The sequence below is a fragment of the Schistocerca cancellata genome, chromosome 6, assembly GCF_023864275.1.
Source record: "Schistocerca cancellata isolate TAMUIC-IGC-003103 chromosome 6, iqSchCanc2.1, whole genome shotgun sequence".
Classification (NCBI taxonomy): domain Eukaryota; kingdom Metazoa; phylum Arthropoda; class Insecta; order Orthoptera; family Acrididae; genus Schistocerca; species Schistocerca cancellata.
Genome location: NC_064631.1, coordinates 279,115,029 through 279,131,423, shown reverse-complemented (window position 1 = coordinate 279,131,423; position 16,395 = coordinate 279,115,029). Strand labels below are relative to the sequence as shown.

The 16,395-nt window shown below is 49.5% G+C and overlaps 1 protein-coding gene across 1 annotated transcript in view; it reads left to right on the top strand.

Annotated features, from left to right (window-relative positions):
* The window catches only part of LOC126088289 (zwei Ig domain protein zig-8-like), a 377,426-nt gene that overhangs the window by 189,036 nt on the left and 171,995 nt on the right, over nt 1-16,395 (top strand). Inside the window, exon 3 of the mRNA XM_049906418.1 lies at nt 983-1,193. Coding sequence (XP_049762375.1) covers nt 983-1,193 — 211 coding nt within the window. The remainder of the gene's footprint in view (nt 1-982; nt 1,194-16,395) is intronic.

Below are 16,395 nucleotides of genomic sequence, written 5' to 3'. Positions count from 1 at the left end.
GCGATGTACGATGTAGGTGTCGGTGCGGAAGGAGGAATTTTTCACGTGGTTTGGCATTAGTTCCCTTACTGCGCTTAAGAAGACGGTAAATGTAGAAGGCTATGAACACATTTTAGAGCATTGTGTGCTGCGTGCTTTAGAGGAAACAGTTCGGAGACGATTGTATCACCATTACAAATTACTCTGTCGCAAAGTATCATCTGTGAGGCGTCCGCGGCTCGTGGTCTTGCGGTAGCGTTCTTGCTCTCCACGCACGGGGTCCCGTGTTCGATTCCCGGCGGGGGTCAGGGATCTTCTGTGCCTTGGGATGACTGGGTGTTGTGTGTCTTCCATCATCATTTCATCCTCATTCACTCGCAAGTCGCCGTAGTGGCGGTAAAGAACTTGTGGAGCGGCGGCCGAACCGCCCCGTGAGGGGTACCCAGACCACCAATGCCATACGCTCATTATTATTATTATCTGTGAGGCAATGTTTTGTGGAAAATAATATTCCACAAACCGAATGGCCTCCCAAGAGTACCTCCCTGAAACTAGTGGGACGCCTTTGGGATGAGTTAGATCGTCGAATGCGCTCCGGTCTCCAGCGTCTAACACCGTGTCTGATTTCGACTCTTGAAAAAGAATGCGCTCCCATTCTTCCACAGACATTCGGACACCTCGTTGAAATCATTCCCACAATGTTCGAGTCGTTATAAACTCACTTCACCCCTAATAACTTTTTGGATACATACAGGTTACAAGGATGCTTTCGTTACTATCTAGAACCGCCTGAAGTTGCTGCTTCTAGGTACCAAAACTGGCCGTGAAAAAATTGTCAGTGAACAGCTATTAGCTGTTTTAATTTACTATGAATGTGGCTGTTTAAATTATAAGATTGTTCATGTTAAAAAGGTGTATTTTATTTAACAACTGCGGCAAATTATCTGGCGTACGCTGCGTGGTCTTCGCCAGAGGTAACAGACTGAGGTTCCTCTTTGTGCAGGTGTCGTGGGTGCGGCACCGGGACCTGCACATCCTGACGGTGGGCTCGTACACGTACACGAGCGACCAGCGCTTCCAGGCGTCGCACCACCGCGACCTGGACGAGTGGACGCTGCACATCAAGTGGGCGCAGCGGCGCGACGCCGGCGTCTACGAGTGCCAGGTCAGCACGCAGCCCGTGCGCAGCCTCGCCGTCACGCTCAACATTGTCGGTGAGTAACCGCGGCCGCGCTTACCCTGCACCCGCTCCCGCTATCTGCACTGCTCGGCATGAGGGGCAGCTTGTGGAAGGGCAGCAGTCAAAGAAAACTACATAATATTGGGGAAAGTATACTGTATGGCGTCTATTACTAAATTCGTTATATCTTCCCCAGTAGCACTGGACATGTAGTTTAAAAAAAAATATTTTAAAATGTGTGTGAAATCTTATGGAACTTAACTGCTAAGGTCATCATTCCCTAAGCTTACACACTACTTAACCTAAATTATCCATAGGACAAACATACACATCCATGCCCAACGGAGGACTCAAACCTCCGCCGGGACCACCCGCACAGTCCATGACTGCATGTAGTTTCCTCTTGATATTATCTCAATTAAAGATCCTTGGTATGTATAGCCAATAAAATGTAAATACTAATATGCGATCTGTATGTCTTCAGGAATGATTCGTCAAAGACACATGTACGTATAACAGCAGAAATTCTCCTGCCATCTGAAGTCATCTACTCTTGAGTGTAATAACCTAGTAATGTAACGTTATCACAGGTATAAAAAGAAGACGAAATACCTGTTACTCTGAAACTGTTAACGCAAAAAGTGACTTACCAATGCTAATAAAAGTTTAATTTTTGAATATATGTTTTCGGACTGGAGGTGGTGTCAATTGAACTGTCGGTCGAGTTGAAGCACAAGAAAATTTCCGTAATTACCTTTGCATAAGGCGTTAGTGCCAGCCTCAAGAATTTTCAGTCCTGCTGTCTTGCAAAAGTAATTAAATGAATATTCGTGAAATTCGAGAGAACGAGTTAGAGAATAAACACGTGAAATTTTCTTTTTACCCTCAGCGTTTTTACCTAATTCCTAATGCGGAAGGTCTCTATACAGAACAATCAGAATAATCAAAATATCCACGGGTGTGCTGCCGGTCTATAGTGTCCAACGGGCACAATATTTCGGCGATCATACATGTCGCCATCATCAGGTGAACTGACGGACTGAGCTCCTGTGAACGTGCCGGCACGGAGATCCGTACGCTATGGCTGCTCAGAGGGAACTGCGTTCGGTCGCGGCGGCGGCCGATTTAAATACCCTCCGCCCGCGGCGCATTCCCTCCGCCGTCCGCGCCCCGCGCCCCGGTCGCGAGGTGGAACAGATTGCGACGGCGTCTGAGATGACATCGGTGTGATGGCTCTGTCCGCCGTGGTCGTCACAACTATACGTTTGCTCGATTTACTCTTGATTAACCCAATCGCTGGTTCCCAAGCCTTGCTAAGATAATAGCCACAGTCACGGTTTATGAGGTCGTCATTGGTGCGAATTTCGATGGCCTCACTAACAACGCTGTCCCAGTATCTCGACGTCTGTACCAGAATCCTCGTGCGGTCATACTCCATGGCGTGATTTTCCGACAAACAATGTTCAGCGACCGCCGACTTGCTCGGATACATCAGTCGAGTGTGCCTCTGGTGTTCACGGCATCGATCCTCGACGGTACGCATCGTCTGACCAATATACGACTTGCCACATTGACACGGAATCTGGCACACGCCGGCCTTCCTCAAACCGAGGTCATCTTTGGCGCTCCCCACCAGTGCACGAGTTTTATTTGGAGGACAAAACACAGTTCCGACCTGGTGTTTCTTCAGAATGCGGGCGATGTTCCCCGAGAGTGCGACTGTGTATGGAATAAATGCAGTGCCTACCTCCTCCCTCGTGACTTCATCCATCTCAACAGGTTGTGCTGCAGTGGTTGGGCGGAGAGCACGTTGAATCTGCCACTCTGAGTACCCATTTTTTCGAAATACAGTTCTCAAGTGTTCCAATTCCTGGGGTAGAATCTCTGCGTCAGAGATAGTGCGCGCCCTATGTACTAGAGTTTTAAGTACCCCGTTCCTCTGTGAAGGGTGGTGGCAGCTGTCTGCGTGCAAATACAGATCAGTGTGCGTTGTCTTCCGATACACCCCATGACCTAGGCTGCCGTCAGCCCTTCTCTTGACCAAGACGTCAAGGAAAGGTAATTTACCCTCCGTTTCAGTCTCCATAGTGAATTTGATGTTTGGGTGTATGGAGTTTAGATGTGTAAGGGAGTCAAGGAGTTTATCCATACCATGTGGCCAGATGACTAACGTGTCGTCCACGTAACGGAAAGAGCAAGTAGGTTTCCATACGGATGACGACAGGGCTTCCTCCTCGAAGTTTTCCATGTATAAATTCGCTACCACTGGTGAGAGTGGGCTACCCATGCCGACTCCCTCCGTTTGTTCGTAGTATTCTCCATTAAAAAGAAAATACGTGGAAGTCAAGACATGCCTAAAACGTTCAGTGGTCTTCTCGTCAAACTTCTGACTAATCAATTCTAGTGACTCTCGAAGGGGTACCCTCGTAAACAAGGAAACGACGTCAAAACTCACCATGATATCTGACTCATCCAACCTGAAGCTATCAAGGCGTTTAACAAAATCCACGGAATTACGGATGTGATGAGGGAATTTACCCACATAAGGACTTTATATTCTTGTCAGGTATTTGGCCAACAAATATGTAGGTGCCCTGATGTTGCTGACAATGGGGCGTAATGGTATCCCCTCTTTGTGAACCTTCGGGAGTCCATATAGTCTAGGAGGTACCGGACCTTGGGGTAACAATTTCTTGGCGTCACCCTCCGGTAAATCTGCGTCCTTGAGAAGCTCCCTCGTCTTGTTCTCCACCTTCTTTGTAGGGTCAACGCTGATCTTCCGGTAGGAATCGTCATTTAGCAGGCTCTGCATCTTATCAGTGTAGTCCGTATGGGAGACAACAACTGTAGCATTGCCTTTGTCAGCCGGTAAGACAACAATTTCAGAGCGCTCCCTCAGATCACGAATGGCCGCCCTCTCTTTACTGCTGATATTTGACTTCATCGGCTTGGATTTCGTCAAGGCAGGACAAGTTTCACGACGTATTTCCTCGGCTGATTCTGGCGGAAGTCGAGATGCAACCTGTTCAACAGCACTAACAATTTCTGCGACCGGAGTGAACTTGGGGGTGGGAGCGAAGTTGAGATCTTTCTGCAAAACCGAGACCGCATCATCACTCAACACCATGCCACTCAAATTGATGACAGTCTTGCACGGAACCTGCAGAGATGGTTTGTCAAGGAGACGAGAGAACTTGGCTGTTTGACGTCCCGTAGCCTTCTTATGGGCGGAATCAGCTGACACGCAGGTGACACCATCAAGCCATTCCCAGGAAAAAGTAAGTGCACTGGTGGGGAGCGCCAAAGATGACCTCGGTTTGAGGAAGGCCGGCGTGTACCAGATTCCTTGTCAATGTGGCAAGTCGTATATTGGTCAGACGATGCGTACCGTCGAGGATCGATGCCGTGAACACCAGAGGCACACTCGACTGATGTATCCGAGCAAGTCGGCGGTCGCTGAACATTGTTTGTCGGAAAATCACGCCATGGAGTATGACCGCACGAGGATTCTGGTACAGACGTCGAGATACTGGGACAGCGTTGTTAGAGAGGCCATCGAAATTCGCACCAATGACGACCTCATAAACCGTGACTGTGGCTATAATCTTAGCAAGACTTGGGAACCAGCGATTGGGTTAATCAAGAGTAAATCGAGCAAACGTATAGTTGTGACGACCACGGCGGACAGAGCCATCACACCGACGTCATCTCAGACGCCGTCGCAATCTGTTCCACCGCGCGACCGGGGTGCGGGGCGCGGACGGCGGAGGGAACGCGCCGCGGGCGGAGGTTGTTTAAATCGGCCGCCGCCGCGACAGAACCCTCACTCGCTGAGTAGCAGTCGAGGGTTGAGCATCGCTCCTCTCACTCGCTTACTGTCAGTCATAGGCCCCCGCTTGCACGGGAGACAAAACAGGAGATTATTCGGCTCTGCTTTTATTAAAGCATTGGCGGTAACTCGCTCACAGGTCTACAGCAAGCAACGGCGGGCAGGATTCATTACTTTGCGACGTCCGGCAGCAGAATTGTCGTGTTTCTTCTGGTTTTGGGGATGTCGAGCTCCAGTGGTGCTTTGAGGTCAAAGCAGTCAACTGCTGTTGACAAAAAGCGCGTCTTGTGTTTGCCGCGGGCCGCGTCGTCGGCCGTCTCGAGCGCCCCAGCTGCCGCAGAGCCAGGCTCTGCTCCCCCCAAGAGTAGGGAAATTGTGGGCCAGGACCTGGCAGCCGGCCGCGGAACTGCAGAGAAGGTTTCCGCCGCCGCCGATCAGACCTCCGCGTCCACTAGGAAAATAGGGCCAGCAATGCAGCCGGGCCACCTAACAGTGTCAATGATGGCTGTAACTGGCACCCCCCTGGCAGCGCCCCCCTTCTCCGTTCAGGACATGGCAAATAACACAGCAAATAATGCCACCCTACACAGAACACCAACAACCTCATACATCGTCAGTACTTGCAATCCCACCCCTTCTAACCTTGTCCTACCTCCGCTCCTGCTTGCCAGCGCCACCCGCACACTACCTGAATTCATTGAATCCATGAAAAAAGGCAAGCAGACGATCCGTCTGCCGACCAAAATCCTCCCCAAACCCACCCCCTCGTCTCAGTCCTCCACCCGCTCCAAATACCTTAAATCCCCCCCCCCCCCCCACTCAAGTCCACCACATCCAACCAGCGGCGCGTAAGGAAGGACAGGAAGGAGAAACACTCCAAAGGGAAGAAGAAATCCACCACCCCCACCCCAACCGCTTCCACACCCTCTAAGGAGCCAGCGCCCCCGACAGCACCTGTCGTCACACTGGGAGGGGACCGGGAAACACCGGGAAACACTGGAAAGGAACCGCGTAACCGGGCAGGATGCGGATGGTTTCGAGCTGGCGAGGAAAACATTTCGCCAGCTGAGGCACCCGCCGGCCCGGGGAGTGGAACCCACCCCGAACAGATTTCAGGCGGTTGCTGATGAGCCAGAGGCAACAGAAAACACAACACAAACACAGAAGCAAGTCGCCCACCACCTCCCCCCGATCGTAGCAGAGTTTGCACAAAGCTATGAAGAGCTCTTCGAGCTTTTGAAGGCAGAAATCGGGGGAGGCAGTTTCCAGGCAAAACCTGCTGGTGGAGACAAGATCAAAATCACACTACACACACTTGAAAACTACACAACAGTCAAAACACTTTTTACAAACAAAAACATACCACACTACACGTTCCCCACAACTAAAACAAGGAACAGGAACATAGTGATAAGAGACCTCCCAAGACGAGTGTCCCCCCAGGCGATCAAATCAGATTTGACTGCCCAGGGGTACGTCGTCAAGGCGGTCCAACAGATGGGCAACATCAACAGTAAGTGGCCACTATACCAGGCCACACTCCCAGACATCCCTCAGAACAAAAGGGAGATAAGAATGGTTTTGGCTGTGCCTGTCACCACTGAACCGCTGCGCCATAAGAACAAGACGGTGCAGTGCTTCAGGTGTCAGGGCCTGAATCACATCGCCGCCTACTGCACCATGCCAGTAAGGTGCAGCAAGTGCACCGAGGCCCACGACACCAAGAACATGTACACTTCTACACACGGACCCACAAATAAGGTGCGCGCTGTGTGGCAAAAACCACACAGCGGGTTACCAAGGCTGTGAGGTCCACAAACGACACACACAACAGGCAAAGGGTGCAAAGACCGCCCCCCACACACAGAAACAAAATACCAGAAACCCACCCAGACACACAAGAAAACTAAACATGACAACACACACGGACAAGGCTTGGGTAAAACCAAGGCCGGACACACCGAGGGCGACTTATGCGGAAGTGGTTTCTCCTCCGAGGAACCATGAAAGCGTGGCCCAATCATCACAACACCAGACACTGTCACGTGAACAACACCGGGAAATACACAGCAACAACGACCAGGTCCACCAAGACGGAGGAAGCACTAGGGAACCCAACACACACTCCCCCCCCCCCCCCCCCATGGATCAGGTGTTAGGCGTAATGGTGCAGACCATGAATCTCGTCATGGAAATGATGAAGGAATTCAGGGAAGCCCAGAAGCAGAACACACAGATCCTCGTCGCCCTTCAGGCAACAGTCCAGCAGTCGCTCCCCTCTGCGAATTCCTCAGTAGTATCAAAACCCCATCATGAATAGACGACCGAATATTCAAGGCCTGACAATGTGCGTCTTTAACGCAGACGGCATTGTTAATCAAGAGGTCGAGTTCAGAGAACTCGTGAAGGAGTTCTCCATCGACATGTGTATGATGGGGGAAACCCACCGAAAACCGGGAATAAAGGCGACAGTTCCCAACTACGTTAGCTACCGTAAAGACAGGCCAACCCAAGGCGGAGGAGTGGCCATATACATAAAAAGAGGGATCCCCCACCACCAGGTATTCTTACCAGCTACCAACAAAATCGAAGCAGTGGCGGTGGAAGTAACCACTGCCATTGGACCCCTGACAATTGTTGCAGTCTACCGACCCCCACATGACCAGATAGAAGAGGGGGACATAGCTGCTCTAGGGCAAATTGAAGGCAAACTCATAATAGGGGGAGACTTCAATGCCAAACATCATGATTGGAATTCTAGAGTAACTTCCAGAGCAGGCGCCAAACTGCAACAACTAGCGCGCATCCACCACTTCGAAACATGGGGTCCAGTCGAGCCCACACATTTTCCAAAAAATGGAGCCAGGCCCGACGTGATAGATATAGCTCTCACTAGGAGGATCGCAGGGTTTGTGACCGCAAGGACAATCAACAGAATGTCCTCCGACCACAACCCAGTGATTCTGGAGGTCGATGTGGGAGAATGGGTAGCACTCCCACGGTACCAGACGTCGTATAAACGTACAGACTGGGAGCGATACCAAGAAACTGTCGCCTCTGATATCGCTCGCGCTCCGCCACCTACTGCCGAAACAGTAGAACAAGCGCTACAAGACCTAACAGACAGCATCTTGCAGGCAGCGGAAGAAGCCACCCCTCCACAAAGGGATGGCCAACCACCGCAAATACAGCTCCCGGAACACTTGCTAGCTCAAATTCGACATAAGAACAGAGTAGCAAAAGAGTGGAAGATCACCAGAAATCAGGCCACCAGGAGGCTGCTCAATCGTCTACAGAGACAACTGAAGATAGCGCTCAATGAGCACAGAAACCAGCAATGGCAAAACCGCCTCACAGCTCTCAAAGTAGACGATCATACACTATGGCAAGCGACAAAACAGTTTACAAAACGACGCGCTAGGATGCCGCCACTGCATGGCGAGCGGGGACTGGTCTACAGCCATGCTGGAAAGGCCAACGCCCTCGCCGACTCCTTCGAGAAGCAGTTCCAAGCGGCAGAACCCCAGGATGACGACCATGAAAGAGTGGTCCGTCGTCAACTGGCTGTCTTCCTCAATGCCGAGGAGGACCCAGAGGACGAACCCATACTTTTTGCCCCCGAGGACGTGGCAAGAGTAATCAGGTCCCTCCCTACAAAAAAGGCGCCAGGGCACGACAGTGTCACAAATCAGTTAGTCAAAAAACTCCCACCCACAGCGATCACACACCTCGCGAACGTCCTCAACGAGATTACTCGATCCCGTGTTTTTCCAGCTTGCTGGAAACATGCGGAAGTGGTCGCGATACACAAACCAGGGAAAGACCCTCTATTCCCGCAGCACTACAGGCCGATTAGCCTCTTGCCAACTCTCAGCAAGATCTATGAGCGCCTCCTGCTAAGACCCATACAAGAACATATTACCAGAGAGCAAATTCTGCCGGATTTCCAATTTGGCTTCCGACAGAACCACTCTGCCCCACAACAGGTCATGAGAATGGTTGAAGCAGCCACAGAGGGCTTCAGCCACAGAGGCTACTGCGGGATAGTGCTATTAGACGTAGCCAAAGCCTTTGATTCAGTATGGCATAGAGGGCTACTCTACAAGTTGTACACACAAGGGTTTCCCGGGAGCATAGTTCAGCTGATCAAGAGCTACCTCACGAATAGGACTTTCTCCGTCAAAGTAGAAACTGTCACCTCCACCAGAAGGCGTATTCGTGCTGGGGTGCCACAGGGATAGGTCCTGGGGCCCGTATTGTACAGTTTGTACACTGCGGACACACCAACGGCCCCCCTGGTGCACACCGCACAGTACGCTGACGATACAGCCTTCCACACGAGAAACGCGAACAAGGACCTGGTCATCCGTAGGCTACAAAAGGTTTTAGATGACACAGAAACTTGGGCCCGTCGCTGGCGCATCACCATCAACTCTGAGAAGACGCAGGCAATGCTGATTACCCGCAGGCTCGGAAGGCGCGATCCTCCTCAACGTCCCCCCCTCCACCTTCACCTAAATGGAACCCAGCTCCCCTGGCGCAGAACCGCCAAGTACCTTGCCGTAACCTTGGACTCTCGTCTTACGTGGAAACCCCACATAGACGAGGTCCACAGGAAGGCCTGCGCCAGAATGTCCATCCTATATCCTATCCTGAACACAAACAGCTCCCTTCCCTGCCCAGTAGCATTAAATGTGTATCAGGCCCTGATCCGGCCAGTAATGGAGTATGCGTGCCCTGTCTGGGGATACGCGGCAAAGCAGCACCTGGACAGAGGCTGCAGAACCGCGCCCTCAGAAGGGCACTGCGCTTAACTCTTGGATTCCCTACAGACGACTTGCACGCCGCAGCCGAAATCCCACTCCTGAGAGAGCGTTTCCAGGATCTGGCAAGGGCCTTCTATGAGGGTTCTTCCAGATCCAGAAACGCACTCATCCACTCCCTAGGTCGGTATGACATATCCCGCGATAAGCACAAGCGCCCTATGACGATCTTCGACGACTAAGTCGAAGAGAAAATCCCTACACCAAATCCATCATCCTGTTCCTTCCCATATAACAACAAACTTCTCGCCCACCTCAGGCAAGTACCAGACACACTCACAACAATCATCACAAATCACAGACACCAAAAACTACAGAAAAATCACACACACACTTTCACAGGGGAGTAAAAGCCTAAAGGCTACAGACTCCCCCTCACACTTCCCCAAAGAGGGGAAAGCAACAGATGAGAGCAGCAGGCGACAGAACCCAGTTCCCTCTGAGCAGCCATAGCGTACGGATCTCCGTGCCGGCAAGTTCACAGGAGCTCAGTCCGTCAGTTCACCTGATGATGGCGACATGTATGATCGCCGAAATATTGTGCCCATTGGACACTATAGACCGGCAGCACACCCGTGGATATTTTGATTATCAAATACGCCGGGAGAAACTCAAGAATCAAATCTGAATAATGTTACATTATGTACGTAATGCCATGCACCGTCATACAAAGATCAGCTCTTCAACGTACATTTGAAAGTCATGAAAACACTCGGATCAAGTATTAACGACACATACATTAGGGCAACCAACCAACGAACCAACAAGTGATCGTCGCCACAACGCAAATGGTTCCACGAAACGAATGCACCAAAACCACTTACACCTCCGGTGGAGAGCGCTGCACGAGATGGTCTCGAGGAAATGGTCTGTCCGAGAAAACAGGCATAATGCAATGCGACGAGCAGCGCCCGGAGTTGACATCAGGCAGGTGTACCACAAACTCGCGACCGTCCTGCAGGGTAGACCGGCGGCGCCGCTGCAGGCCGAGCCCGCGTATTTTGCTCCTTCGTCCCCTCAAGGACGTCCCACCGCCTCGTAGCGAGTCCGACGACCAACTCCCCGACCGCAAATACCCGCCGCCACAGCGCAACAGGGGCAAAAATCGTCGTGTAGCCGGGTAATCGATAGTCGTGCCAAGGAGCAGGTGTGCCAGAAAAAGCGCACCACGGCTCAACCTGTTTGGTGAAAGAAATAACGTCTTGCTAAAGCCAGTTACGAATAAGACAGGACACCTAACCAGGGCGGAATCTGCCCCACACTGACCGTAACCGCAAGTGCTACTCTGCTGCTCATCTAACATTGGTTAAGCAAGCACAGTGCTTCAGTACAGCTCTCCAAGTCTTAAAATATGGAAACATATTAACTTGTATTTAGCAGTCGGCGTATAGAAAATAATATGTACAATTCTCAGAACCACCTCCTCGATACAAACCATAAGCTACATTTAGTTATCGCTATCCGTTTTTCCCAATGTAATACAATGCAGCCTCAGTTGATAGCTCACTACACCGTACTCTATCAAGACACTAAGTCCAGAGCATTTAATACAGAACACACTGAAGCAGAGCACCTAGTATTCCTTCAGATCCGGCAAACCACGTCTGGCGACCACGCGCCCGCTAGATACTGGCTAATCCACCTTCGTCTCAAAGACGGCTTCCTGCGGCGTTTACCATCTTTGATGCCGAATTGTTTGCGATCTTGCGGGCATTGGAGCAGATGAGATGTGTTCCCAGTCTTAAGTTCCTCATCTGTTCTGACTCCCTGAGTGCCCTTCAGACCATGCAACACTTGTACCCAGCGGATACGGTCTTCCAGAACATCCATGATGCCCTACTCCACCTGCAACGGCAGGGGAAGGAGGTTTCTTTCCCCTGGGTGCCGGGGCACGTGGGTATTAGGGGAAAGGAACTGGCGGATGTGGCTGCCAAAGATGCATGTTCCCTCCCTCACGTTGTTGAATGTGCCGTCCCCCTCCATGCTGTTACCTCCCTCCTGCGTTTTCGTGTTATGCGTCAATGGGAAGAGGAGTGGCTGGCAGTCGGTGACAATAAGCTGCGTCTGGTCAAGGCCACCACGCGACCATGGCGTACGTCCTACCAGTCGTGCAGGCGGGATGAGGTTCTCCTCACTCGCCTCCGCATCGGGCACAGTCCCTTAACACATGGTTTTTTACTCCGGCGGGAGGACCCACCAATCTGCAGTGCTTGTGGCGTCCAGACTACTGTCCGCCGCATTTTACTTGACTGTCTTTTATTCTCTGACCCGAGGGCGGTGGTTTCTTTGCCACCGGATTTGCCCTCTATTTTGCAAGACGACGCAACGACTGTGGTTAAGGTCTTACGGTTTCGTGTCCTGTCGAATTTGTTGCCTCGGATTTTAGGGAGGGTTTTAATGTCCTGCTGGGTGACTGGCTCACCTACGTTTTAGGTAAGAGGTCCGCCAGTCACGAATACCTCCTTGTTTCCCTTCGGTTTCTATCCTCCTTTCCTTGTGTTTCCTTTCCTTTTTAGTGCGTTTCTTCTCCTCTTGTTTTGCCTCTGTATGTGAGGATTTGGAACTGCGTCAGGTCTATGTCTTTTAGCCGTTCTCCTTGTTCGCTGTCCGTCTTAGTCCCTTCACTGCATGTGTTCCTGTTTTTATGCGTTAGGGCGCTGATGACCACGCTGTTTAGCGCCCGTAAACCTCAAACACACACACACACATATATACCGATGAGCCAAAACATTATGACCACCTGCTTAATAGCTTGTCTGCATGTCTTTGGAAGACAATATAGCACTGATTCTCCGTATCAGGGATCATAAAGTTTGTTGGTAGGTTTGTAGGGGCATGTGGCACCAGATGTCCACCCGCAGGTCATGTAACTCGCGTAAATAACGGACTGCTGATTTGCGTACTCGGTGAAGGCTCCGATAGCGACTCAGGTGAGTTCCATAGGATTTACATCAGGCGAATTTGGTTTCCAGACATCAATGTGAGTTCACTATAACCGCACCAATGTAGCACGGTTCTGGCTCCGAGACATAGACAATTATACTACTCAAAGATGACGTTGCCGTAGGGGAAGACATCAGGCATGAAGGGATGCAGGTGGCTCTTCGCAGCTGTCTGCGTATCTCTGATTACTACCACAGGCATCACGCAAGCGCAGGAGAATGTGTCACATAGCTTAATACAGCTCCCACCAGCCTCCGTCCGTAGTGCTCTGTATATTTCGAGCCACCGTTCACCTCGATGACGGTCATCGGCCTACTGTAGCAAAACTGTGACTCACCCAAAGAGCCGCCGCGTACCCATTGATCGGCGGTTGAGTCCCGATGGTCTGGTGGTGCTCACTGCAATCGTTAACTGACGATGTCGTTGTGTCAACGTGTGAACACGTAGGGGTGGTCTGCTGCAGGGCTACATGTTCAACAATGTACGATGAACTTGGTACTCCGAAACACGACCACGTGCAGGAGCACTGTGCTTCTTCGGCAGAGATGCCATAGATCACCATTTGTCCTACTTTACAGAGCAGCCAAGCCTCCGAACTTCAAGTTCTGTGAAGAGTCGTAGACGTCCAGCGGTTTAGCGCGTAGTGATGATCTCATTGTCCTCCTACCTCTTGCCGTAGATGCTCACGAAGTAGAATGTGAACATTCGATAGCTTCGCCGTTTTCGAGATACTCATTCACAGCCTCTGCGTAATAATTATCTGCCCTTCGTCAACGTCGCTTATTTCTACGTATTTCCTATTTCCAGTCCACACCTTCAGTGGGGCGATTCCCCGTCCGTGTCTGCTCCAATTATTTACTTTTGTTACCGCGTCATGTGCACACAACGCCGCCAGGCGGCATCCAACGTCGCGGTGGGCGATGGTCATAGTGTTTTCATTTATCTGTGCATACACTCGTGTAGAAACATCATCCGTGAATACGCAGAAGTCGATCAATGAGTCAGTTACAATGGCAAAGAAAATTCCTAGCGACGAGGCTGTGTAAAAACAGAATTTAACGAAGATGGTCGATTTTAATGGATACATTCTTTGAGTAGGTGAACTAAGATAGTCAAATAAAATAGTGTCTTGATCTTCTTTTAGATTTTTGGTATTAATTTCTGATACGTGGTACTCACTTGAATTAAGGAAAACGTGGAAGGGTGGACCCATCGATATAACTTACATTTTACGCAATCTGTTTATTTAACAATATATAACCATAATTTATTTTTTACAAAATGAATAAATTTGTAAAATGAATAAGCTTTTTCAAGAGAAATCAAAACAGAAAACAATGTTACAATGATTACATGACGGCCGGACGTGCCACCCGCCCATTATCGGGTGAAAGAGCGGTGTTTACTACCGCGCTGGACACAGTTTCTCTTATTACATTACCCTTCTGAAACAAATGAAAACTATATAAGTACCACTGATGACAAGAGTGATTCAGTTACTCAAACCACATGACGTAACTTTTAATTTGAAATCTATTTTTCGAGACGTTCGAGGTGCAGATGCGCACCTTGCTTAAAGGTTATACAGATTAGGAAACAATGTGACAATGACAAAGCTTACTTCAAAGCAAGCAACTTCTTGATTTTAATCGCCAACCAAGGTTTGACTGGATCCCAACCCATCCCTTTTGACAATCTTATTTTCACTAAAGCTCTGATGACAGTTGGCTGTTAATATATTCCAAGTTAAATTCATTGTCAGTTATTAAGATCGTTTTGAAGTAACGTATTAAGACATACTTCTGAACACTTATTACATGAGAACTCACTCGACGAAACCACAAGATCTAGTTAAAATCTGAGCACGTTTGCACGACGTGGAGGCCAGGATATTAGTCGAAGTGGTGAGGACAACTTTCGGAGGTCAGGACATCACGGCAGCGTTAGATCTTGCGTTATATTCCTGAAGAGATAACATCATAGAGATCTCGAAGATTGGACACATCCACAAGCATTACCTCTTTATAAATGTAACGCCTCACGACGAAATTACCAACAAAAAAATCAGAGGTTGTAGTATTTTGAAAGTCGCTGCACTAATTCTGTCATAATAGATGATAGTAGCGTATGACTATGACACACGAAATTTGGCAACGTTCGTTGTCATCGGAGCCTCCACACAAAAATACGTCTATCGTGATGCCGCAGAGACAGTAGAAAAGGTGACCTTTTGCTGCTCCAGAGTCCATTGTTAACGTTGGACAAACCACAGTCCCAGGACCACTCTCTGATGGTGTTCGAGAAATCCTGACGTGCACCTTCCATACACTGTGGATGAAACGCCTAATTGTGGCGTCGCTGCTCTTGACGCCTTGCATCATTTGAAAAGGAGGCAACTCGTGTCCCGTTGGATCACTCCAGTCTCCTCTAGTTAGTTACTGTTCAGTTCCTGGTCATTTGGCTATTGAAGACGTACAGCATGAGAATTGGCCTTTTTTTGCAGTATCCGACTCCAAATATGGGAATATTGCATGCAGTTCCCTTCGTAATGTTCACTCAGAAGCTCTTGACATGGACCTGCATTCACCGACGGTAGCAAGTTCTATTGGCCTTGAACCGTCATTGGCAAGACGTTACACACGTCTCTCTTTCCTGTCGGTTCGGATGTTTTTACTACTTTTCTTAGACCATGTTGCATGACTGCGAGTGGTATACCATTCCTCGTAGATACGTTGAACATGCCGTGATGATACACCAACCAAACGAGCAACCTCATTTACGGTGTGGTCTTAGTCACGTCCAAACACGACAAGACGTTTCTGCCCTTCTGCTGGGTAACATCTTCATGGCGGCTCATTTTAATACATTGAGTCCTTTAACACATATACGACATGTACACCACGTCATTCCATGTCAGCAGTATAGAGTCACATGATCGCCTAGAAGCTATTCCTTATCATCTAAAGCGTTCTTTTAAGTGGATTACTAATATTTAGTCCGATGAAATACTGTGAGAGGGACTGGTGGGAGAAAATAACGAGAAACTTAGGATGTGGTAATTAGATGTTAATGAAATTGGGGGTAAATTATAAACTGTGAATACAAACTAAAAGGTTTTGGTGGTGAATGAGATGGCTTTGAAAATAATTAGAAACGAATCAGAGAGACGGGGTACTATTAGACGTGGAAGTAAAAATTATATGATTATTATGAAGTTCCATATTCCTTTACAGAGCGTAGGGGAACGATGCGGGAGACCCTCAGCGCCGTCCTAGTGGAGGTGGATCGCCATTGCCTTCCTCCGACCGTAATGGGGACGAATTATGATGATGGTGAAGGTGACCCAATAACTCCCAGTCATCTCGAAGCAGATGAAAATCCCTGACCCCTCCGGGAATCGAACCCGGGACCTCGTGCTCGGGAAGAGAGAACGCTACCGCGAGACCACAAGCGGCGGACAAATTGTATATCAAAACGAAATAACCTAAAGCAGATAGTTAAAATATTTTTCTAAATTATGTACATGGTCAAAGAGCTATGTTCACACGTCAGGTAATCAGCAGCAATATCCTTACAATGGCAGTGGACTGTACTTGGTAACTTCCTTAAACTGTTAAATCTGCCAAAAAGACTATAATCTG